At 42.6% G+C, this 27,557-nt stretch overlaps 1 protein-coding gene across 1 annotated transcript in view; it reads left to right on the forward strand.

Moving 5' to 3' along the window:
- gabrg3 (gamma-aminobutyric acid type A receptor subunit gamma3) overlaps positions 1–27,557 on the forward strand; it is a 595,554-nt gene that overhangs the window by 544,028 nt on the left and 23,969 nt on the right. Inside the window, exon 8 of the mRNA XM_043692286.2 lies at positions 17,579–17,775. Coding sequence (XP_043548221.1) covers positions 17,579–17,775 — 197 coding nt within the window. The remainder of the gene's footprint in view (positions 1–17,578; positions 17,776–27,557) is intronic.

Genomic DNA, 27,557 nt, shown 5'->3' on the forward strand with positions numbered 1-27,557 from the left:
GCCCCATGGTGATTTGGACGAATTGCGTGAGTGGGTGAACACCTAGCCGATGCAGTAAAATGCAGCTAAGTGTAAAGCTGTATACTTTGGTGTGAAAACCAGGAAGGCAGACTATTATTTAAACTATGAAATATCGGGAAATGTGAGTGTGTAAAGGGATCTGGGTGTCCTTGTGCACCAGTCAATAAAAGCAGACAGGCAGGTGCACCAAGCAATTAAGAAAGCAGATGGGAACTTGCCCTTCGTCACAAAAGCATTTGAGTTGAGAAGTCGGGATTTAAAGCCTTGGTGAGACCATTATCTGGAGTGCTGCACTCAGTTTTGGTTTCCTTACCTAAGGAAGGATATATTTGCCATAGAAGACATGCAACAAAGACTGACTGGGTTGAACTGCTGATGATAGGACTGTGCGATTCAGAAGAATTAGTTTGAATGGGCCTGTACTCACTAGCGTTTAGGAGGAAGAGAAAAGATTGTATTGAACCGTATGCAATTCTAAGAGGGCCGACCAGACTAGATTCAGAGCAGATGTCTTCCCCATTTTGGGAATCTATCTTCAGAGACATAGTCTCAGCCTCCAGGGTAGACCATTTAGGAAGCAGATGAACAAAAATTTTCTTCACTCAAATGATATTGAACCTGTGAAATTCTTTACCACAGAGAGCTGTGGAGGTCAAGCCTCTGAATATACTCAAGAAAGAGATAGATGAAATTTTAGAAATTAAAGGCATCAATGGATATAGGGAGAAAGCAGGAGTATAAGATAGAGGGCGAAAGTGAGGACTGCAGATGCTGGAGATTACAATCGAGAGTATAGTGCTAGAAAAGCACAGCAGGTCAGGCAGCATCCGAGAAGCAGGAAAATTGACATTTCGGGCAAAAGCCCTTCATCGGGAAAGCCTTCTTGATGAAGGACTTTTGTCTGAAATTTCGATTTTCCTGCTCCACTGAGATAGATGGTCAGCCACGATCATAGTAAAAGATAAAGCAGACTCGAAGGGCCGACTGGCCTATTCCTGCTCTTCATTTCTACGTTTCTATATTTATATTTGCCACACAGGTGCCAGGCAATGGCCATCCCCAAGAGAAGTTAACCATTGCCTCTTGACATTCAATGGCATTAGCATCACTGAGTTTTCCATCATCTATATCCTCAGCATTACTACTGACTAGAAACTGAACTGGGCGAACTATACAAATGTTATGGTCAGGAGAGCAGATCAGAGGCTCGAAACCTGCAACCGATAACACATCTTCCAACTCCTGAAAGCCTGTCCATCTACAAGGCACAAGCTATGATTATGATGGAATACTGCCTGAAAGTACCCTTTCACACTGATATAAGTGTAACCCACTAGTACTTTAAAGAACAATTACAGGTGTCTCTTCAGTTTCGGTTGGTTGTAAGAGATTTAATACATGTATATTTTAACATTTTAATAACTCTCCTGCATCAATCTATTCCATGAAGAACAATTTACATTTATAGACAGAAAATGCTGGAAATAATTGGCAGGCTGGTCAACATCTCTGGAGACTGAAGCAGAGATGATTTCAGGCAGGATTTTCTGACTAAAGCAGAGGCTGAAATTTCAAGAGGAAAAGGCACAGTCGGACAATCACTGCACTTTACCAACATCCATCCCAAGACTCACAGTTGAGCAGTTATTTGATTAATGTGACCATTGACTGCATTGACTCTGCACTTAATATGAAAATCCCTAGTGAAAGACAATAGAGGAAAACTTTACCAATTACCTAATAACAAACAGCCAAATAAGAGGCTGTCAATGATAGAGCCACCTAATTAATGCTGGCAGATGATATGTTGTGGTATCAAATACTGGTGATGTGTGGTTGTAATAGAGGGATGCTACCAACCATCCTTTTCACCTATTTTGACACACCTCCAGGATAAATGAGGCTTCAACCTGGACCTTCTGACCCAGAGATAGGGCACTACTGCTGTACCTCAGGGGCCCTCTTATCTTCCTTTCAGCTCTTTGAAAACAACTCATGGTTAGAGAGTCTCTGCTGATGGGATCCTGTAATGGAAATGTGATTAAACAGTTAAAGGAAACTTATAAAAAAAAAACAGAAACTTATTAAGTCATATCTTCCTCCTTGTACTGAGTTTAAGGGCCTATCATTTCAGCAGTAGTAAAAAGTAAACCGTTTACTGAGTCCTAACAAGATGAGGTATTTGTCTTAACAACATAATGTTGTTCATTGCATTATAACAGTAGGTACAAGTTGGCCGGAACGGTGGCTGAGTGGTTAACACTGCAGCCTCACAGCGCCAGGGACCCAGGTTCGATTCCAGCCTCGGGTGACTGTATGGCATTTGCACATTCTCCCCGTGTCTGTGTGGGCTTCCTCTGGGTGCTCCGGCTTCCCCCATAATCCAAAGATGTGTAGGTCAGGTGAATTGGCCATGCTAAGTTGTCCATAGTGTTAGGTGCACTGGTCAGAGAGAGATGGGTCTGGGTGGTTTGCTCTTCGGAGGGTCGGTGTGGACTTGTTGGGCCGAAGGGCCTGTTTCTACACTGTAGGTACTCTAATCTAATCTAAATGTCACTAGGACTGTTTAAACAATTATACAAGTTATGTTACTGGAACAGCACAGCAGGTCAGGCAGCATCCAGGGAACAGGAGATTCGACGTTTCGGGCACAGGCCCTTCTTCAGGCATTCCTGAAGAAGGGCCTGTGCCCGAAACGTCGAATCTCCTGTTCCCTGGATGCTGCCTGACCTGCTGTGCTGTTCCAGCAATAAAGTTTCAACTTTGATCTCCAGCATCTGCAGACCTCACTTTCTCCTACAAGTTATGTTACAAAGACCATCTGGAGCCATACTTGAAATGTCTGCCTCAGTTAAGATCACATGATACATTGCTCCATCTCTACCCATGATCAGTGGACAACATCAGGTCAGGTGGAGCCTACTGCAACATCAACATTAACTCTTTCAAAATCATTACCTTATGTAACAGATCCCAGTGGTACACAAAGTTGAGATGGGCATCAACATTTTTACTCTTTCTCAGAGGCTTATTCATTCAAAGCAACCACTGGAGTGAATGAAAGGCCTCAAGGGGCACAGGAAGAGTATGTTTTGGACAATGGGGACTCTCCTCAGAGCACTTTCACAGCTGAAATCACATCCCCAACAGTGGTGATATCAATCTTGGACCCTGCTTCTTTTATTGAGCTGGCCACTGGGCAGAAGTGGGTACTGCAGATGCTGGAAACCAGAGTCAACATTAGCGTGGTGCTGGAAAAGCACAGCAGGTCAGGGCTTTTGCCCGAAGCGTCAATTTTTCCTGCTTTTCAGATACTGCCTGACCTGCTATGCTTTTCCGGCACCACTCTAATCTTGAGCTGGCCATCGGACAGGCAAAGTGGCCCTTTTTCATAACTCCAAACTAGAGAGATTGAAATCAAGACACACTTTTAATTTCTTTTGTGTAGAGAGTTTATTTATCTCCTGAGTGTTAATCCTCTCATTCCACACACTGAATTCAAGGGAGGTTATGCTGGAACTGTATAAAATGTTGGTGAGACCATAGCTAGAGTATTGTATGCAGTTCTAGAATCTACAGTTTAGCAGAGACGTGATAGCACTAGAGAGGGTGCTGAGGAAATTTACCAGGATGTCGCCTGAGCTGCAGTGTTTCAGCTCTGAAGAGAGATTGGACAAATTGGGGTGGTTTTTGTTAGAGTAGGGGAGATTGAGAGGGGACCTGTCTGGGATGTGTAACATTATGAGGGGCATAGACTGGGTGTTAGTGACCGGGGGCATAGATTTGAGGTAAAGGCAGAAGGTTTAGAGGTGGTTCGGGGAAAACATTTTCATCCAGAGAGTGTTGAGAATCTGGAGCTTGCTGCGTATACAGGTGGTAGAGGCAGAAGCTCTCATAACATTCACTAAGTATTTAGATGTGAACTTGTGATACCAAGGCATACAAGACTATGGGCCAAGTGCTGGAAAATGGGATTTGAATGGTGAGGTGGTTGCTGAATTTTTTTTTGTGCTATAGTTCTCTATGATTCTATGATTCTCTTCTCAAAATATTTGCTTGGACAATTAATAATCACTGCCAGTTCCTTCTTGACCTTAAATACGGAAATTAAATAAAGATTTTAACAAACTTAACAATGTGTTTCTTTTTATTTATTTGTGGGATGTGGGTGTCACATTGATTGCCCGTCCCTAGTTTTCCTCGAAGAGAGTTTGTAGCAATTGGTACAACTGAATAGTTGGCCAGGCCATGTCAGATGGCAGTTGAGAGTCATAGGATCCCTACAGTGTGGAAACAGGCCCTTCAGCTCAACAAGTCCACACCTACCCTCTGAATAGTATCCCACCCAAACCCCATTACTCTACATTTACCCCTGACTAATGCACTTAATCTACACATCCCTGAATACTATGGGCAATTTATTTAGCCAATTTACCTAACCTACACATCTTTGGATGGTGGAAGGAAAGTGGAGCTCCCGCAGGAAACCCACGCAGACACAGAGAGAATGTACAAACTCCACACAGACAGTCACCCAAGGCTGGAATCGAACCTGGGTCCCTGGTGCTGTAAGGCAGCAGTGCTAACCGCTGAGCCACTGTGCCACCCTACTACTGTGAATCTGGAGTCACATGTAGGCCAAACCAGGCGACGACAGCAGAATTCCTTCCCTGAAGGACATTAGTGAACCAGATGCAATTTTTCCGACAATCGATAATGGTTTTGTGGTCATCTGTAGATTTTTAATTCCAGATTTTTCAAAATTGAATTTAAGTTCCACCATCTGCCATGGTGGGATTTGAACCTGGGTCCCCAGAACATTAGTTGCTGGATTAATAAATCTTGTAATAATACCACTAGACCATCACCTCCCCATGATTAGTCGGACATTAACAGCCTTGTGGTCCAAATACTCAGTGGTCTCAGGTCACAGCCATTTGCTGTACTCATACTACGCCCTCTGGAACACAATGTTACACTGTGTGCAATAGATGATATTGATGTAACTTGAGGTTGTGATTTTCAGAGCTCCCCCTGATTCTACTGAGCCACTGAAATCTCTTGTTGAGCAGTTGTTCATTAATCTGCCATTCACGCTACCTCTGGGCACATGTTTTAATTATTTGCTTGTCCCATCACCTCTCTGTTTGATTTGCAGGACCCACACTTTATTTAATTTCTCCTTTACCGTCAAATCCCACTAATCTTCCCCATTTGACTTGCCTAAAAAGTATTTCATTTCTAACTTTTCCTAATTCTGATTAAAGATCGACAATGGACTCTATTCCTCTGTCTTCAGATAATGTCTGTGAATATATTCCCCATTTTCTGCTTTTATTTCATATTTCCAGCAAGTGCTGCACTTTGTTTCTGTACTTCTCAAACTCCATTGAAATAGAAAAATGCCCCAGGGTGCTTCAAAGAGCCATATTAAATAAAATGGATGCTGAGTTAAAGAAGGAATTAATGGACAGGGTGACCTTAAAACTTGATCAAAAAGGTCACCTTTCTGGATTTTATAGCTTTTCTATTTCAGCTTTGCAGGTGGTTGGAAGTTTTGGTTTCAAGTTGGGAGAACCTGCTGATTCTCAGGTTATTGCTCCTATTTCTAAAGCACCCTTGTTGTAAATCTAGTATGAACCTCGATTGTCCTGTTAAAGAGCAGTTACAAGACTTATCTATGTTATGTTTCCTGAGCACGTTGCATCTGCTAAGCCCCTCGAAGAAAACTGCCATATCTAGTCACCGATTGAGATGTCCCAGAATGCCACATTAGCAGCATCTGAACATTCCACACCATATCCTTTTGTTTCTTTGAAGATCTAACTATTATTGGCCAAAGTGTTTTCTTTATTTTCCAAAGTGAATCTCTGCAGGGAGAAGTCCATTTTCTACCCTTTCCCTGATCCATGGATTAATTTGGAAGTCCAGTTGATTGGAAGGCTGATTTGCAATGCAGAACAGGGCCAGCAGTGTGGATTCAATTCCCACACCAGCTGAGGTCACCATGAAGTACTCTCACCTCACCTGAGGTGTAGTGACCCTTAGCTTAAACCACCAGCAGGCTTCTCTCTCTGATGAGAGAGCAACTCTACACTCTTCTAGGAATATGATGGCTTTACTTCGATGACTAAACATTTATAGTTTCATTTTACAAACGACATGTGTTAACTTATAATGAATCTTTATTGTATAATATTATTTTATCATAAACCAATAATTGTGTTTATTGAAGAAATCTGGTCAATGGACTTTTTATTCTAAGTACAATATAGAGAAAGCCTATGGTGGCCATAACAGCAGCTGACTAAAACAATTACATTTCTAATGTGACTCATGGAGTTGTGGGAATGGAGAGAGAGTGTGTGCTCCTCACATCTCAATCATAACAAACCTAAGGCAGTTTATCTAATATTCTGAGGAGCACTGAAGCTATGAGAAGTGGACATGGATCACACAGTCCAAATATCATCAAAATGAATCCTTACCAAACGGTTTAGAATGCAATTCTCCCTCAAATATTTTTCGATTGAGTTTTGACAGATATTAACAAGAGAAAACAAATACCATAAATGGGTTGTCAAACTTCTGATTAAATTCCTATGGGAGCAATGGTTTACAATTCAATTCCTCGTTGAATGAAAAAGCTACTTTGCCCTTAAATTCATCTATAGCGTTCACTGCCCAGGAGCTACTTACGGACTCACGGGAATTGATAACATTTCACATTGCTTTATCAAATCGGGAACCTATCAGGCAAACCTAAAATTGCTTGCCAAAAGTTGTAATTGTGGTTGCAGAATCTTCTTCACACCACCTGCTCCCATTTGATAATAACACTCCGATCCAGCAGCAATGCCCAGATTGTTTTTTTTATATATATATTGAAACTTGGGCACAGAATGCTTCAAGTCCAAATGGTTGAATTATTATTCTTAGATATAATGTTTGACAAATTTTTAGAGTTCTTTGAAGGAGGAACGTGTGCTGTAGATAAAGTGGAATCAGTTAAGAAACCACGCTTGAATTTCCAGGTGCCACAATGTTATTCATGGTGGTGTGGGCAACATTACCACAGACAGAAGATGGGCTGGCATGCAGAAAACAGATGGTATGGATAAATGGGACCTTCTCTGATTGGCATTGTATGATGAGTAAAGAGTAACGAGGGTCTGTGCTGGGATCTCAATTTTTATCATTTACATCAATGAATTAGATAAGGGGTATGATGTCATAGTCATAGAATCAGAGATGTACAGAATGGAAACAGACCCTTTGGTCCAACCCGTCCATGCTGACCAGATATCCCAACTCAATCTAGTCCCACCTGCCAACACCCAGCCCATATCCTTCCAAACCCTTCCTGTTCATATACCCATCCAAATGCCTTTTACATGTTGCAATTGTACCTAACTATCTGTGACTCCACTTTCAAGGAGCTATGAACCTGCACTCCAAGGTCTGTGTTCCTGGTAGCTAATTTTACAGAGGACATAAAGATCGACAAGAAAATATATTTTGATGAAGACATAAACAGTTTGTAGAAATGTTGAGGTAATTTGAGTGTGTGGGCAGAAATCTGGCAGATGGAGTCTAAATGTGAGAAAATGTGAAGTTGTTCACTTAGAAAGGCAGTATGAAGGAGCAGGGTATTACTTAAATAGTGAATGATTGCAGAAATCCAAGACACAGAGGGATTTAGGAATTGTAGTCCATGAGTCAGAAAAAGTTAGCCTGCAACTTGATCACATGAGCAAGATGGTTAATGGGATTCTATCATTTATTATGAGAGAATTGAACACAAAAATAAGAATGTTATGCTTCAGCGCATTAATGAGACTACATCGAGTTATCCAGTATGGAAACAGACTCTTCTGGCCAGCCAGACCATGCTGAACATAACCCCAAACTAACCTAGTCCTACCTGCCTGCTCCTGGCCCATATCCTCCAGACCTTTCCTATTCATGTACTAAAGGGGTGGCACAATGGCTCAGTGGGTAGCACTGCAGCCTTGTAGCGTCAGGGACCTGGGTTTGATTCCAGCCTTGGGCAACTGTCTGTGTGGAGTTAGCATGTTCTCCTTTGTCTGCGTGGGTTTCCTCCGGGTGCTCTGGTTTCTCCCACAGTCCAAAGATGTGTGGGTCAGGTGAATTGGCTGTGCTAAATTGCCCATAGTGTTAGGTGCATTAGTAGGGAGTAGGTGAATGGGTCTGGGTCGGTGTGGACTTGTTGGGCCGAAGGGCCTGTTTCCACACTGTAGGGAATCTAATCTAATCTAAGTGTCTTTTAACAGTTATAACTGTGCCTGCATTCACCATTTGTTCAGGAAGTTCATTCCACACACAAACCACACATCTCGGATACTGTGTGCTGTTTTAGTCTCCTTATTTTAGATACAGGGACACAGGGAAATTTGGCTGTCTAGATACAGAATTGACTGGCCGAAAGAAAACAGCGAGTGGTAATGGATGGAAAGTATTCCGCCTGGAGGTCGGTGACCAGTGGGGTCCCGCAGGGATCTGTTCTTGGGCCTCTGCTCTCTGTAGTTTTTTAATGCATTTCCTTTATAGTTTTTATAAATCATGTGGATGAAGAAGTGGAAGGGTGAGTTAGTAAATTTGCCGATGACACAAAGGTCGGGGGTTGTTGCAGGATCCAACAAGACATTGACAAGATACAGAGTTAGGCTGAGAAGTGGTAGATGGAGTTCAACCTGGATAAATGTGAAGTGATTCATTTTGGAAGGTCGAATTTGAATGCTGAATATGGGGTTAAAGACAGGATTCTTGGTAGTGTGGAGGAACAGCGGGATCTTGGGGTCCACGTACATAGATCCCTCAAATTTGCCACCCAAGTTGCCAGGGTTGTTAAGATGGTATTTTGGCTTTCGTTAACAAAGGGATTGAGTTTAAGAGCTGGGAGGATTTACTCAGCTCTATAAAACCCTGGTTAGACCACACTTGGAATATTGTGTCCCGTTCTGGTCACCTCATTATCGGAAGGATGAGGGAATGAATTAATAACCAAAGGCAGTACTATTCTTCCCATTGAGTCTCTGTTGGGATGACATGCAAACCTGGATGGAGTAAGGTGAGGAAGTGGACTGCGCAGTGTTCTGGCCTTTCTGTGTGGTACATGAAACAGAAAGAACCTTTGTTTGCTTTGAAATTACTGACTAGGCAAAAGTGAGGACTACAGATGCTGGAGATCAGAGTCTAGATTAGAGTGGTGCTGGAAAATCACAGCAGGGCAGGCAGCATCAGAGGAGCAGGAAAATCGATGATACTGATGAAGATCTTTTTGCCCGAAACATCGATTTTCCTGCTCATCGGATGCTGCCTGACCTGCTGTGCTTTTCCAGCACCACACTAATCTTGAAATTACTGACTATCCAGGCAGTGGAGACTAGATTAGTTACACTATCAAAATCCCTGCAGAGCAGCTCTATTCCATCTCTCCCTAAACAAAATCAAAGTGCCGAATGACCTAATCCTGCTTCCAAGTCTTATGTTCACCATCTCAGTCTGGCATAATGCAAGACAATGGGAAATGACAACTGGAGCACATCCCAGGTCCAATGAACTTGTAGCAGTGGACATGTTTGGCTGGAGAAAGTGAGGACTGTAGATGCTGGAGATCAGAGTCGAGAGTGTGGTGCTGGAAAAGCACAGTAGGTCAAGCAGCATCAAAGGAGCAGGAGAATCGCGTTTTGGGCATAAGCTCTTCATCAGGAATGACTGGAGTTAGATTAGATTAGATTACTTTACAGTGTGGAAACAGGCCCTTCGGCCCAACAAGTCCACACCGACCCGCCGAAGCGCAAACCACCCATACCCCTACATTTACCCCTTACCTAATACTACGGACAATTTAACATGACCAATTCACCTGACCTGCACATCTTTGGACTGTGGGAGGAAACCGGAGCACCCGGAGGAAACCCACGCAGACACGGGGAGAACGTGCAAACTCCACACAGTCAGTCGCCTGAGGCGGGAATTGAACCCGGGTCTCTGGCGCTGCGAGGCAGCAGTGCTAACCACTGTGCCACCGTGCCGCCCACTACTCATATATTTATGTGCTGTCAGTTCTGTCACCCCAGAGCAGAAAAAAAAGTTTCCATGTAACCAGGAAGAATCATCTCCTTTTGACAGTAGTGCAGCCTTTCCCCTTCACCACTTGAGTGGATTAGATTGACTGCCCCATTACAGTGCGCACCCAATTTTCCCAAGAAAACACAGATTCTGTAATGGCTTGTCAGCTTCCTGCATAATTGGTGAGTTCAGAAAGTAATCGCTGGTGGGGAGAATTATTTCTTTAAAGAGACGTTTATCTTTTCTTATGATAAGCCAGAATAATGAGATCTTTAGAAACAGCCATGATTTTTACTGAACTGTTGGCCCATAGTTGTTGCCAGGCTACAATGAGTTGCCAAGCTACATCTGTTGTCAGGGCAACTGCTACATGTGCTGCTGGCTCCAAATGTAGCATTTGTGGAACAACTCCACCTTCGGCTTGTTAGAGAAAATCAAAAATGAAACGTATTTCAATGGAAATGAGCTCCTGATGGCTGTCTGTTGACTGCCGATGTTGGGTGGGGTCACGGCATTGAGAACAGACTCATAGCCAAATAGACTTCATCATCCAGTTTTTGATATGTTGATGAAGTACTAGAGGGCTACCAGTGACCATGTCCTGGTCCCATCAACATTCATCACAGTTTGAAATTGAGGAGAAAATATGAGAGAAAATAAAAGCATGATGTTTCGACTTCTGAGTTCTACATGCAGAAACTGGGGATTTCCCTATCGATTTTTTTTCCTTATGCTCATTAAAAATAAATTAACTTTTAAATTTTGTCCACATTCCTCACTATAAATAAACATGTCACCCATGTCCCCCTCTCCCTGCTTCCTTTCACATTGACAAAGGGACTGAACTCAACTGCGGGTGACTGCCCTTATCAAAGCAGCTTTTGATCAAGCGTGGACTCAAGGAACTCGGGCAAGACTGGACTCAGCGGGAATCATGGGAAAACTTTCCACTGGTTACAGGCATGTTGGGCACAAAGGAAGATGGTGGGAGGGCAGTCTTCTCAGTCATTGAGACATCATTGTTAGGTGTCCTCATGTAATGTCCTCGGACCAAGCACCTTCAATTGCTTCATCAATGACTTTCCTCTGTCATAAGGTCAGAACTGGAGCTGTTCACTGATGATTGCGCAATGTTCAATATCTTTCACAACTCCCCAGGTACTGAAATAGTCTGTGTTCAGAGCAGCAAGACTAACATTAAGGCTTGGATTGATAGAATGTAACATTCACACTACATTAAGATCTTAAAAGAAGTGGGAAAGTGACATTGTTGATGCATTGGTTTTAATTATCCCAAAGCTCTCCCAACTCAAGGAGGGTCCCATGAGTTTGGAAGGTGGCAAATCTAACTCCTTTATTCAAAAAGTGAGAGTGACAGCAACTAGGACACTGAACATCTATCATCGATACAATGTTAGAAGGACGTTAACAGCACACGTGGATAAGTTCAATGTAGTTGGGTAAAGGAGTCGTGAAAGGGAAACCATATTTGACCAATCATTTGGAGTTCTTTGAGGAAATGACACATGCTTTGGACAAAGTGAAACTGGTAGGTGCAATGTACTTAGATTTTCAGAACGCATTTCATAAGGTGCCATATCAAAGGTTATTGTGGAAAATAAAAGCTCATGGTACCGGGTATAGGTTATTGGCATGGATAGAAGACTAGCTGCCTAACAGGGAGCTGATCATTGGTATAAATGGGCCTTTTTCAGGTTTGCAAGATGAAAAGAGTGGTGGGTGACAGAGATCAGTGCTGAAAGGGTGGTTGCACAATTTGCTACAACACAAAGATAGGGAAGATAGTTGGAAGACAATACAAGGACATTACAAAAAGATATTGATCAGTTAAATGATGGGCAAAGATATAGATAATGGAGTATAATGTATGAAAGGATGAATGGCCTACCCATGCTTTTAATTGTATGTTCATCAGTCCCAGGCAATGATAATCACTAAGGAGAAAGAATCTAATCATCCAATTTAATTGCATTACCATCAGCAGATTCCTAACTATCAATGTCCTGCGGGTTACTATTGATCAGAAAAATGAGGGGAGGGGATCTCATACAAGCTCATAAAATTATAACAGGCTTGAACAGATTAGATGCACAAAGAATGTCTCTGATGCTGGGGAAGATCAGAACCTGGGGTTCACAGGCTAAAGATACAGGGCTCAGATGTGGAGAAATGTCTTTACCTGGGAGTGGTGAGCCTGCGGAATTCGTTACTGCAGGAAATAGTAGAGGCCAAAACATTGTATGATTTCAAGAAGGAGTTGGATATTCAGAATCATATAATCCCTACAGTGTGGAAGCAGACCATTCAGCCCATCAAATCCACACCACTCCTCTGAAGGGCATCCCACCCAGACCCACACCATCCCTGTAACCCTGTGTTTCCCATGGCTAATCCACCTAACCTGCACATCTTTGGATTGCAGGAGGAAACCCACATAGACATAAGGGGAATATACAAACTCCACACAGACAGTTGCCCAGTAGTAGAATTGAACCTGGGTCCCTGGTGCTGTGAGGCAGCAGTGCTAACCACTGAGCCACCGTGCTGCCCTAAAGCACTTGGTTTTAAAGGGATCAAAGGATGTTGGAGGGAAGGCAGGACCAGGATATTGAGTTGGATGATCAGCCATGATCATAATGAATGGTACAGCAGGCTTCGTGGGCTGAATGGGCTACACCTAATCCTACATTTCCTTTAAGAAAAGAAACTGAACTGCACTAGCTATGTAACAAGAACAGGTCAGAGGCTGAGAATTCTCTGGTGAGTAACTCACCAGTTGATTCCTCAACTCCTGTGCTCTAACCATAAGGCACAAGTCAGGAATGTGATAAAATGCTCCTCACATGTCTGAATGGATGCAGCTCCAACAATATTCAAGAAGCTTTACACCATCCAGGGCAAAGCAACTGTTTGAAAGGTATTCTCTCTCACTCCTGCAATATTCACTAGCTCCACCCCCAATGCACAACGGTGTATCCACCATCAACATGATGCACTGCAGCAAGTCACATAGACTCCTGCAACAGCACCTTACACACCCACCAGCTCTACCAGCTGAAAGGACAAGAGCAGCAGATCCATGGGAACATCATCATCATCTCCAGGTTCCCTTTATAGCTGCACGCCATCAAAAGGACTTCTGAAGACATCTCTGTTCCCTCAGTGTCACTGGATTAAAATTCCGGAAATGCCTCCCTTCCAGCCCTGGGGTGCCCCTACACAAAATGGGTCGCAGTTCAAGACGCTCAACACTACCTTCTCAAGGGTAGTTAGCGAAGGGCAATAAATGCTGGCCTGGCCTACATCCTGCAGACTTCCATGCTGAAATCCTTCATAACATGCTTGTCGTAACATTCGAGGATATGGTACTAGTGCAGGGAAGTGGGACTAATGTTGGCAGTAGTTTGGCAGTTACCTTCGGTGATACGGGCCTGACAGGCCGAAGGGCCTTTTCAGTTCTGTCTGTGCTTAGAGTCATAGAATCATAGAGATGTACAGCATGGAAACAGACCCTTTGGTCCAATCCGTCCATGCCGACCAGATATCCCAACCCAATCTAGTCCCACTTGCCAGCACCTGGCCCACATCACTCCAAACCCTTCCTATTCATATACCCATCCAAATGCCTCTTAAATGTTGCAAATGTACCAGCCTCCACCACTTCCTCTGGCAGCTCATCCCATACATGTACCACCCTCTGCATGAAAAGGTTGCCCCTTGGGTCTCTTTTATATCTTTCCCCTCTCACTCTAAACCTATGCCCTCTAGTTCTGGACTCCCCGAGCCTAGGGAAAAGACTTTGCATATTTTCCCTATCCATGCCCCTCATAATTTTGTAAACCTCTATAAGGTCACCCCTCAGTCTCCAACGCTCCAGAGTTCCTCCATCGAAGGGAAGATAGGGCAGGTGGTGATAAGGACAAAGGATTGTATGGATCTACCTGTTCTCATCACCTCATCAATCAGGTTCTGGGCAAAAGTCCCCTGGGTGACCTTCCCAACCCACTGCCAAGTGGTCAATTAAAGACCTCAACCCCACCGCAGGCCTGATTACCCACCTTCCTGGTGGGCAAGATAAAGGATTACCTGCCTGGTGAGCAAATCATGTGGGTGGGGGGATGTGGTGCGATCCTCCATTTATCTGAATGCGTTGGGGGTTGGGGGCACAGACGGAATCGGGCAGAGGTGACGCCACTGAAAGCCAGCTTTGTGACCATGCTTAGGACCTTGCGAATCCTATCTCCTGCTGTCTCTAAACCCGCACTCTCACCATCGCCACCATTGATGACTGTGCAGCCACGCCCCGAGTGGTGATCTCCAACTCCCAGGAGGCTGCTAACCTGGGATTTGCCAGAAGCTTCCGGTGAGGCAGATGCAGTGTTGAGGCTCATGATACAATGAGAGATGGGTCAGTCTGCTCTGAAGTGGTTGATTGGAGCTCGATCTGGCTGCTTTCTCGCTGATGCAGGCCTGGGTGTTTAGTCACCCCTGAACATGTCTGTCACCACACACTGTGCCGAGAGTACTAATTCATAACCTCCCATTTATCTCCATTCTTGTGGCACCAACTTCCTATGTGTCTCCTCTCCCCATTCCACAATTGATAAACACTACCACCCCCAACCCCCCAGTGAACAGTCCCAAAATCCTGCCTCTTGGGTTCCCTAGCTCGCAAATGATTCCCGAAACACTTTTCCTCAACTTTGGTTTTGTTTAACAATCACCAGCTGTATTTTCCTGTTTGGTTCCAGTCCTGCTCAGAAACCAGCTTGATGTAATATGCTCTGAGCTGTTGTTATCCATGTGAGGAGTAAATAAATGGACACAGGCTCTTGTCTGATACAAATATTAACTGTAATGGAAAGCAATAAGAATTGCTGTAACACACAATCTGTGGTTGTTATCTGTTCTAATCATACTCCTCTGATTAAATTCCAGTACAAACCAGTTCAGCTTCACCCATGGTTGCTCACAGCTACAATTTATGCTCTGTGAATCAACAGTAAATAGTCTTTATTTCATTCCTTGTGAACAATCCTAACTATTAAATCCAATTGATGTTTCGATCACATTTCTGAGCTGGTGTATTCAGAAACACATCCTGCTGTTTGAGCAACCATTCACATTTGTGCTGAGGGAAAGTGACATGGTTGGATAATGCCCACAGTAATAGACTGTAATACCCATCCTAATTGATGGTAAATTTAAAAAAAAAAATTCTTTGTTTCAAATTCATTCATGAGATGAGGGTGTCACCAGCTCGGCCAGCATTTATAACCATCCCACGGTGCAGTTAAGAGTCAACCACATTGCTGTGGGCCTGCAATCACATGTAGGCCAGACCAGGTAAGGATGGTAATTTCCTTCCCTAAAGGGCATTAATGAACCAGATGGATTTTTCCAACAATCAACTGTAGATTTGCAGTCATTGCTAAACTTTTAATTCCAGATATTTTTTGTATTGAATTCCAATTTCACTGTCTGCCATGACAGAATTCAAACCTGGATCCCCAGAACATTACCTGGGTCTCTGAATTAACAGTCCAGCCATTATGGTGCTGCTTCCCCATAATGCCAACAGTAATAGACTCTAATGTCTGCAGTAATGGACTGTGATGCTCACAGTAATAGACTCTAATGTCCACAATAATGGACTGTAATGATCACATTAACCGACTGTAATGTCCACAGAAATGGACTGTAATGCTTACAGTAATTAGTAGTGATGCTCAAACAAACTTGCCATAATGCCCAGAGGAAATGACCAAAAAAGGCAAGACTGATGTGCACGAGTACTAGCTATATTTTGACTGCTGAAAATTAATTTGTTGGTATAACATCTGTACAGTTTTATTGGTTGGTTTGGTTAATAAAATTATGTGATATAACATAGTGAATTAGAATGCTGCACTGGGAAAAAGTTGATGTTTTGAACTGATACATCAGTGAAATAGTGAGGTATACCTGCCTTCTCATTCATGTTGCCCTGTTTGCCCATTTCGGTATTTTTCAAGATTCTATGGCAGTTTAGGAAGGAAACTATGTTCCAATATTAAAAATCTTGAAAATGGATCATTGGAGTTCCCTCCCTAGAGGCATTGTGGGTCAACCCACAGCACATGAACTGCAGCAGTTCAAAAAGGCTGCTCACCACATCTTCTCAAGGGCAACTAGGGACAAGCAATAAATACTGGCCATCACATCCCACAAATGAATAAATAAGAAAAAAATATTGTTATTTGCCTAACTTCTCATGGAAGTTTGCTGGTAATGTGATATTGTGCTTGTTTAACAACATTCAATGTATTTGCAAAATTTGCCAAGGCTACTTAGACAGCATCTTCCAAACCTACGACCATGACAGTCACGAAGAACTAGAGCAATTGACCCATGGGAACACCTGCAAGTTCCCCACCAAGCCACTCAGCATCCTAACTTGTAAATATATTTCTTTTCGTTCACTGTCACTGGGTCAAACTCCTCATACCATCTCCCTGATGGATGTACCTACAACAAGTGGACTGCAGTGGTTTAAGAAGGCAGCTCACCACCACTTTCCGCAAGGGCAGCCAGGTTCAGATAATGAACAGAGTTGAGAGTGTGGTGCTGGAAAAGCACAACAGGCCAGGCAGCATCTGAGGAGCAGGAGAATCGACGTTTCAGTCATAAGTCCTTCATCAACAAATTTCCTGCTATGCTTTTCTGGCACCACACTCTTGACTTTGATCTCCAGCATCTGCAGTCCTCACTTTTTCCCAGACAATAAACAGACAATGCATGGCCTATTACCCATGAATGACTATTAAAAAATGCAAACCATTTTACGCCCATGACGTACAAGATCTGCTAAATAGTTTATACATGCATTGGGTTTCACAGTTGGAATCCCAACACAATTGCCGACTTTAAGGTTAAATTGTCACTGTCACATTCCCGTGAGCTTGCCCATTAGCACTTTAACCGGGGTTATACTGGAAAATTGCATGCAGGCTGTCCATGATCTTTCACTCTGTGTATGTAATTTCCCAATGAGCAGATAAGGCATCAGAACAGCTGGATGGTAGCAGAAATGGACCATTTTCCACTTCTAAACATTTATATGGTTATGATGTTTTTTTTAGTGACTCACTTTGACTTCTTATTTGTGACACTAGGAAAGTAGCCTTGAGCACGAGTGAAGTCCTGGAGTCCCCAGTTACAACTCAATTGAAGTTAATATGATGGGATTATATCTACACGTGTTCACCAAGGCCAATTTGTCATTGCATTTAACTCTGCACCGATGTTGTCTTTGCCAGCTTCTTCAGGGCTTGACATTAGACGGCTGCAGCTAACTGTGTGAATAATAAATTAATAAAATTATAACAGGGTATTTATATAATGGATTGGGAGTGTTCTTCACGTGTTAATTTACATTGGCATTTCTTTCTTTACAAAACAGGGATTACAACAGTGCTAACCATGACAACGCTCAGCAGCATAGCAAGAAAATCACTACCAAAGGTTTCCTATGTCACTGCTATGGATTTATTCGTCACGGTGTGCTTTTTATTTGTCTTTGCGGCATTGATGGAATATGCTGCCCTCAATTACTACACATGCTGCAAGAAACCCACGTGTACAAGGAAGAAAAAGACCGTAAGTTTTCCAGATGTTATTTAACAAGTCACAGAGCAATGTGTTTCCTCTGAACAATTTAACAGGCACAGGGGGAGACTCTTTTGCTGCTTCCAGTCTGTGACACAAATTTGTAGAAACGCGACAAGAGGATTTCCTCGGATGATGATAACATTTTGTCAACGTAGTGAGGATTCCCTTTTAAGAGTGTGGTGCATAGAACACAGACACTATTCCAGTTGATGTCAAACCAGTGTTGGAATATTGTGTGAATTCTGGTTTCCTTCCTATCGGAAAGATGTTCTGAAACTTGTAAGGGTTCAGAAAAGATTTACAAGGATGTTGCCAGGGTTGGAGGATTTGAGCTCTACGGAGAGGCTGAATAGACTGGGGCTGTTTTCCCTGGAGCATCAGTTTGTATCAGTTCATCATAATCTTCTGCATTTGTACTCCACGCTTATTTATGAAGCTCAGAATATTCTACAAATTATTAACAGCTCTATGTATCCATCCTGCTGCCTTTAATAACTTATGTAGAGATGCATTGAGGTATCTCTGCTCCTGCAGAACCTTTAAAATAGTAGCCTTTAAGTTATACTATCTCTCTCTATGTTCTTAATACCAAAGTACATCACACCACACTTGTCTGTGCTGAGCTCCAACTGCCAACTATCTGCACACTACACTAAAGTGTTAATGTTCGTTTGAACTTCTATATTGTCCTCCTCAGTTTACAATTCTTCCAAATGTTGTGTCACCTGAAAATTTTGAGATTATTTCTGCATACCAAGATCCAAATAATTATATACCGAAAATCAAGGATCCTCATACCAACACATGGGAAACTCCTTTCAAAACCTTCCTCCAGCGCCCCCAGAAAATTCTATGAAGTAAAATCCATTTCTGTTTCCCATCCAACAGCCATGTTTTTATCTTCATTGCTACTGTTTGTTTTAGTCCATTAAATATAGCTTTCCTCACAAGTATGTGTTGCATGATTCGGTATGAAGCACTTTTTTGTGAGTCCAGGTTCACCATAACAACAATGTTCTCCTCACCAGCTGTATCTGTAGCTCATCAGAAATCTCCAAGTTATTCAGCCAAGATTTTTCTTTAACAAGTTGACGTTTGAATCAATTCGCATTTTTCCATATTACTATTAATGACATTATGCTGCATAAGTGTCTCTGGAGGTTCCCCCACCACTGGATTTAAGATGACTCATTTGCAATGCTTTGCAATAGGTTTTTGAACGAGGGTGCAATATTTGTAAGTGTCCAATCATAGAGTCACAGAGTCATAGAGATGTACAGCAACCCGTCCCTGCCGACCAGATACCTCAACCCAATCTAGTCCCGCCTGCCAGCACCTGGCCCATATCCCTCCAAACGCTTCCTATTCATATACCCATCCAAATGCCTCTTAATTGTTGCAATTGTACCAGTCTCCACCACTTCCTCTGACAGCTCATTCCATACACATACCACCCTCTGTGTGAAAAAGTTTATATCTTTTATATCTTTTCCCTCTCACCCTAAGCCTATGCCCTCTAGTTCTGGACTCCCTGATCCCAGGGAAAAGACTTTGGCTATTTACCCTATCCATGCCCCTCATAATTTTGTAAACCTCTCTAAAGTCATCCCTCAACCTCTGATGCTCCAGGGAAAACAGCCCCAGTCTATTCAGCCTCTCCGTAGAGCTCAAATCCTCCAACCCAGGCAACATCCTTGTAAATCTTTTCAGAAGCCTTACAAGTTTCAGAACATCTTTCCGAAAGGAAGGAAACCAGAATTCACACAATATTCCAACAGTGGCCTAACCAATGTCCTGTACAGCTGCAACATGACCTCCCAACTCCTGTACTCAATACTCTGACCAATAAAGGAAAGAATACCAAACGCCTTCTTCACTATTCTATCTACCTGCCACTCCACTTTCAAGGAGCAATGAACCTGCACTCCAAGGTCTCTTTGTTCAGCAACACTCCCTAGGACCTTACTATTAAGTGTATAAGTCCTGCTAAGATTTGCTTTCCCAAAATGCAGCACCTTGCATTTATCTGAACTAACCTCCACCTACCACTTCTCAGCCCATTGGCCCATCTGGTCAAGATCCTGTTGAAATTTGAGGTAACCCTTTTCTCTGTCCACTACACCTCCAATTTTGGTGTCATCTGCAAACTTACTAACTGTACCTCTTATGCTCGCATCCAAATCATTTATGTAAATGACAAAAAGTAGAGGACCCAGCTCTTATCCTTGTGGCACTCCACTGGTCACAGGCCTCCAGTCTGAAAAACAACCCTCCACTACCACCCTCTGTCTTCTACCTTTGAATCAGTTCTGTATCCAAATGGCGAGTGCTCCCTGTAGTACGTGAGATCTAACCTTGCTAGTCAGTCTCCCATGGGGAACCTGTCGAACGCCTTACTGAAGTCCATATAGATCACATCTACAGCTCTGCCCTCATCAATCCTCTTTGTTACTTCATCAAAAAACTCAATCAAGTTTGTGAGACACGATTTCCCACGCACAAAGCCATGTTGACTATCCCTAATCAGTTCTTGCCTTTCCAAATACATGTACATCCTGTCCCTCAGGATTCTCTCCAACAAATTGCCCACCACTGAGGTCAGGCTCACCGGTCTATAGTTCCCTGACTTGTCCTTACCACCCTTCTTAAAGAGTGGCACCACGTTAGCCAACCTCCAGTCTTCCGGCATCTCACCTGTGACTATCGATGATACAAATATCTCAGCAAGAGGGCCAGCAATCACTTCTTTAGCTTCCCACAGAGTTCCAGGGTACATCTGATCAAGTCCTGGGGTTTTATCCACCTTTATGCATTTCAAAACATCCAGCACTTCCTCCTCTGTAAGATGGACATTCCGTAAGGTGTCACCATCTATTTCCCTACAGTCTATATTTTCCATTTTCCTTTCCATAGTAAATACTGATGCAAAATATTCATTTAGTATCTCCCCCATTTTCTGCAGCTCCATACAAAGGTCGCCTTGCTGATCTTTGAGGGGCCCTATTCTTTCCCTAGTTACCCTTTTGTCCTTCATGTATTTGTAAACACTCTTTGGATTCTCCTTAATTCTATTTGCCAAAGCTATCTCATGTCCCCTTTTTGCCCTCCTGATTTCCCTCTTAAGTATACTCTTACTTCCGTTATACTCTTCTAAGGATTCACTCAATCTATCCTGTCTATACCTGACATATGCTTCCTTCTTTTTTTTAACCAAACCCTCAATTTCTTTAGTCATCCGGCATTCCCTATACCTATCAGCCTTTCCTTTCACCCTGACAGGAATATACTTTCTCTGGATTCTCGTTATGTCATTTCTGAAGGCTTCCCATTTTCCAGCCATCCCTTTACCGGCGAACATCTGCCCCCAATCAGCTTTCAAGAGTTTTTGCCTAATACCGTCAAAATTGGCCTTTCTCCAATTTAGAACTTCAACTTTTAGATCTGGTCTATCCTTTTTCATCATTATTTTGAATCTAATAGAATTATGGTCGCTGGCCCCAAAGTGGTCCCCCACTGACACCTCAGTCACCTGCTTTGCCTTATTTCCCAAGAGTAAAAATCATTTCCACCCCACAGAAAAAAAGTGGGTGGCACGGTGGTTAGCACTGCTGCCTCACGGCGCCAGAGACCCGGGTTCAATTCCCGCCTCAGGCAACTGTCTGTGTGGAGTTTGCACATTCTCCCCGTGTCTGAGTGAGTTTCCTCCGGGTGCTCCGATTTCCTCCCACAGTCTAAGAATGTGCAGGTTAGGTGAATTGGCCATGCTAAATTGCCCATAGTGTTAGGTCAAGGGGTAAATGTAGGGGAATGGGTCTGGGTGAGTTGCTCTTCGGAGGGTCAGTGTGAACTTGTTGGGCCGAAGGGCCTGTTTCCATCCTGTAAGTTATCTATCAGTATGTCAAGTTTTGCACCTTCTCTAGTTCATCCACACACTGAACCAGAAAATTGTTTTGTATACACTTAACAAATTCCTCCCCATCTAAACCTTTAACACTATGGCAGTCCCAGTCTATGTTTGGAAAGTTAAAATCCCCTACCATAACTACCCTATTATTCTTACAGATAGCTGAGATCTCCTTACAAGTTTGTTTCTCAATTTCTCTCTAACTATTAGGGGGTCTATAATTCAATCCCAATAAGGTGATCAGCCCTTTCTTATTTCTCAGTTCCACCCAAATAACTTCTCTGGATGTATTTCCGGGAATATCTTTCCTCAGCACAGCTGTAATGCTATCCCTTATCAAAAATGTCACTCCCCCTCCTCTTTTGCCTCCCTTTCTGTCCTTCCTGTAGCATTTGTATCCTGGAACGTTAAGCTGCCAGTCCTGCCCATTCCTGAGCCATGTTTCTGTAATTGCTATGATATCCCAGGCCCATATTCCTAACCGTGCCCTGAGTTCATCTGCCTTCCTCGTTAGGCCCCTTGCATTGAAATAAATGCAGTTTAATTTATTAGTCCTACCTTGTCCCTGCCTTCCCTGACTGTTTGACTCGCTACTGTTCTCAACTGTACCAATCTCAGATTGACCTCTTTCCTCACTATCTCTCCCCCACCCCAGCAGGTCTAGCAAATTTCCCTGCCAGCATATTAATCCCCTTCCAATTTAGGTGCAATCAGTCCTTCTTGTACATGTCACTTCTACCCCAAAAGAGATTCCAATGATCAAAAATGTGAATCCTTCTCCCATACACCAGTTCCTCAGCCATGCATTCATCTGCTCTATCCTCCTATTCCTGCCCTCACTAGCGCATAGCACCGGGAGTAATCCAGATATTACGACTCTCGAGGACCTCCTTTTTAAATTTCTGCCTAGCTCTCTGTAATCTCCCTTCAGAGTCTCAACCTTTTCCCTTCCTTTGTCATTGGTTCCAATGTGGACAATGACCTCTTGCTGGCCCCTCTTCCCCCGTGAGAACATTCTGCACCCTCTCTGAGACAGCCTTGATCCTGGCACCAGGGAAGCAACACACCATTCTGCTTTTTTGCTGCTGGCCACAGAAACGTCTGTCTGTACCTCAAACTAGAGAATCCCCTAACACAATTGATCTCTTGGAATCTGACGTACCCCTCATTCCATTAGAGCCAGTCTCAATACCAGAAACTTGGCTGTTCATGCTACGTTCCCCTGAGAATCCATCGCCCTCTACATTTTCAAAAACAGCATACCTGTTTGAAATGGGTATATCCACAAGAGACTCCTGCTTAGCTGCCTACCTCTCTTATCTTTCCTGGAGTTAACCCATCTATGTTACTGTATCTGTGACTTTCCCCCCTTCCTATTACTGCTATCCATCACATACTGTTGCTGTTGCAAATTCCTCATTGCTTCTAACTGTCTCGCCAACCAATCCACTCAATCTGATAAGCCTCCAACAGCACTCCCAAATCCAGGGAAGATTGAAAAGTAAATATCAGTACCTCTGCAGTTTTCACTCTCACTTCCTTCAATGTCCTTGGATGCATTTCATCTCGTCCCATTAACACATCAACTTCAACTCATCTAAGGGCCACTAAGGACGGCAATAAATGCTGGCCAGTCAGCGACACCACGTCCCACTGGTGAGTTAAAACAAAAGTATTGATAGTTTGTTCAATACATACTCCTTATCAATTTTAACCCCTTCTCTTAACTGAGTCTCCTCCTCTGTCACTTTGGCCTCGGCAGCATCTATCTCCAAAAACGATAGCCAGCAAAGTATTTGTTTAACATCTCTCTTACCCTCTCAGTGTAAATCCCTGCTTTGGTCCCTAATCAGCACGACTCTTTTTACCATCCATTTCCATTTTTGATTTGTTTATAGAAAACTTTGGGATATCCTTTGTGAGCCGACAGTTTCTTTTCGTAACACTATGCTTTTTGTACTAACATTGTCACCTCCTTCTGAATCTCCTGTATTCACCTTGGGTCTCAATTATGTTTACAACCTGACACATGTTCTGAACACACTTTTGTTCTTTGACTTAATTTCTACCTTCTTTCCATCAGGCATCTCTGGATCCTTTGTCCTACCATTCACCTTTGACAATGTAACCCTTGTCTTCAAATAGCAACACAATTAGTGCAGTCACTGCAGACTCAGGTATTAGATGGCAACTATTCTGCCCATTGGTCCATGCTCTTGCAAAGCCACGCAATCACAATTATAGGGATTCATGAATAGAATAATCTCAACCATTTTAGTGTCTGCTCAGTAATAGCAATAAAACTATTACAAAGATGCAAATTACATAAGAACAATAAATACAAATGTGTCCATACCTACAATTATAATTGTAATTACAATCTACTCATTTACCCTATGTTCTGCAATATTTCTTGAGCAAGCACATTCTGTACAGGATATTCCTCCAAGATAATATTAAACACTCCTTTCAGGTAATAGATAAGCTTTCCATTCTTTAGTGCTTGTAACAACATCTTATCATTTTACCCCAGCAATTCCAATTTGTGAAACAGACAATGCCCAATATATACTTTTATATTAAGCATTACAGCACTTATTGCCTGGTGGTTGAAAATTAATTGTAAGTGATTTGGAGGGGAACTTGCAGGTGGTGGTGTTCCCCAGTATCTCCTGCCCTTGTTCCTTTATATGTCAGTGGGTTATGGGTTCGGAGGACACTGCCTGAGAAGCTTTGGTGGATTCCTCCATGTTTATGCACGGTCCACACTGCAGCTACTAAGTGTCAGTGGTGGAGGGAGTGGATGTTGTGCCAGTCAAGTTAGCTTCTTCGTGCCAGATAGTGTCAAGCTTTTGGATTGATGTTGGAACTGCACTCCAAACAAATGGGGAGTATTCCATCACTCCTGACTTGAGACTTGCAGATGGTGGACAGGCTAGGGGGAGTCTGGAGGTGAATTACTCAGTGTAACATTCCTAGCCTCTGATCTGCTGTTGTATCCACTGTATGCATATAGCTAGTCCCATTCAGTTTTAGTTCAATGGTCACCCCACGATGTTGATAATGGAGGTTTCAGTGATGGTAACACCACTGAATGTCAAGAGGTGATAGTTAGTTTCTCTCTTGCTGGAGATGGTCATTACTTGGTAGTTGTATGGCTTGAATGTTACTTGCCAAATTTCAGTCTCAACAGAGTCATAAACAGTGCTGAACCTTGTGCACTTATCAACAAATATCCTCACTTCTGACTTAATGATGGAGGTAATGAAGCTGATGAAGATGATTTGGCCAAGGACATTACACTGAGGAACTCTTGCAGAGATATCCGGGAGCTGAGATGAGTAACCTCCAAAAATCACAAACATCATCATTTGTGCTAGTTATGAGTCCAGCCAGCAGACAGATTCCCCCCAATTCCCATTGACTCCAGTTTACTTGGGACTCCTTGATACCATATTCTGTCAAATGCAGTCTTGACACCAAAGGCAATCACTCTCACTTCACCTTTGGAATCTTTTATCCATGTTTGGTCCAAAGCCTTGATGAGGTCTTTGGGGATTGTGGGCTGGAAATGATCAGCGATAAAGGGGGGCAAAGAATGGAAAGACCTAAAAACAAGAATGAGAATTTTAATATCAAGATGTTTCTTAACCAGAAACCCATGCAGGTCGGAAGGCACAGTGGTCATAGAAGAAAGTATTGGTCAAGACACTAAGCTGTCTTCAGAGAGTTTTTAAGAGTGATGAATAGCAGTACATCCCTCTTTTCTTTCCTCTTAATCTAACTCTGAAAGCCAGTGACTTAATTAAACAATCAGATTTACCTCAAATCATTGACTCTCAAAATTGGTTGGAAATTTATAATTCCGATTACACATGTGACAATTTCATTTCCAGAACGAGAGACTTTCAAACAGTTTATAGCAAACAGAATTTGACAGGCTGTAACCCACATCTGATTTTTGCAACTAAATAGGTTTGTCTGCTTCAATGTTTCAAATTTAATTCAAGCCAGTATTATTAACCAACCACAATGCAAAGCAGACGGTAACACATGCTTGCAGAAAAAGCAATAAATCTTTATTTTGCTTCCTTCAGATGCTTTTCTGATCACTCTAAAAATAATGAATGTAACAGAAGTGAATCTTCATTGTGACATAAAATCTTCAATAGTTTTACATAAAAAGATTTAGACTTGTTTTAAAGAAAGATAGACTGAGTGCAAAATAAATCCTGCAACCTGTGACATCAGAAAAGGAACAACATTTTCCCTTATTGTTGGTAACAACCTTGGTGTTCTTTTTCTTCAGACTGATTTATAACTTCTGCTTTTCTCCAGTTGTGTGCAAATTCAAAATCTCAAACTTGCAGTCTGTGTCATCACCCAAACTGATTACATTGCCCTGAATTATTTATCTTTTCCTGTGATCTATGGGAGAAGTGGACTGTCATAGCATGAAGGGTGCAGGGAACATTAAAGAGCTACTTCAGAGTCCCAGTTCCTCTCCAAAAGCACTGTAGCCACAAATTCTAACTGTTATCACAGAGCAGTTTCAACATTTCACCTCCAATTCCAGATCTCTTCAACCATGCTTACAACAGCTACATTTTTTTCACTGAGATGCTCCATCAGTGTTTTCTTGCTTGTTTGTAGGAGGTGAACAGCACTGGCCAGCAACGTATTTATTGTCCATCACTAATCACTGTGGGGGTGGTGATGCCTCGTGGTATTATCACTGGACTGTATATCTAGAGACCCTGCGGACCTGGATTCAAATCCTGGCATAGCAGATGGTGGAATTTGAATTCAGTTTGGAATTAAGAGTCTAATGATGACAATGAATGCATTGTTAATTGCCAGAAAAGCCCTTCTGGTTTACTAATGTCATTTAGGGAAGGAAACTACCATCTTTACCTGGTCTGGTCTACAAGTGACTCCAAACCCATGACAATATAGTTGACTCCTAACGTCCCCCAGGCAATTAACAATGGACAATAAATGCTGGCCTAGCCAGTGATGCCTGCATCCTATAAATGATTTTTTTTTAAATTGCCAATGAAGTTAGTGATGAACTGCCTTCATAACCAATGCAGTCTTTTGAGTGTTAGGAAAGGAATTCTAGGATTTGACAATGAAGGAACAGCAATATCATTCAAAGTCAGGATAGTGTAGAGATTGGAGAGTGTTCCCATGATTTTACTTGTCTTTCTAGTTGGTGGAAGCCACATGTGTGAAAGAAGCTGTGAAGGGGCCTCAGACGACTCACTGTGTGGAGTTTGCACATCCTCCCCGTGTCTGCGTGGGTTTCCTCCATGTGCTCCAGTTTCCTCCCACAGTCCAAAAATGTGCAGGTTAGGTGAATTGGTTGTGCTAAATTGCCCATAGTGTTAGGTGAAGGGGAATGGGTCTGGATGGGTTGCGCTTCAGCGGGTAGGTGTGGACATGTTGGGCCGAAGGGCTGTAAGTAATCTAAAGGGGATTGCATGTAATGCATCAGTAGACACTGCTGCTACTGTTCAAAGACACATGACAGCAGGTATAATTTATCAATAAAAGTTCTGCAAAGGGAAATGGCAAGCACCTCTGCACAGAAGAATCCTTTACACAAAGAATATTTTCTGCACTGACTGGTGAGGTCATCACTTTTGCATTTCTATTGCATGTAAATAAGGCTGGAATATGTTAACCATGCAATCATCACTCTTTTTACAATGTCTCAGATCTCAATCTCGGGTTAAAATTCACCAATTGACACACACTGTTTATTACAATAGCATCCATTAGATTTTTTCCTCATTCTTCCTGATTTTGTGCAACCTTAAATATAAAGCTTCCACATTCATTTGCAAGAAATTTATAAACTCAG

Source organism: Chiloscyllium plagiosum, unplaced genomic scaffold (genome assembly GCF_037043375.1).
Source record: "Chiloscyllium plagiosum isolate Xiang-an unplaced genomic scaffold, Cpla_swu_hap1 HiC_scaffold_6, whole genome shotgun sequence".
Classification (NCBI taxonomy): domain Eukaryota; kingdom Metazoa; phylum Chordata; class Chondrichthyes; order Orectolobiformes; family Hemiscylliidae; genus Chiloscyllium; species Chiloscyllium plagiosum.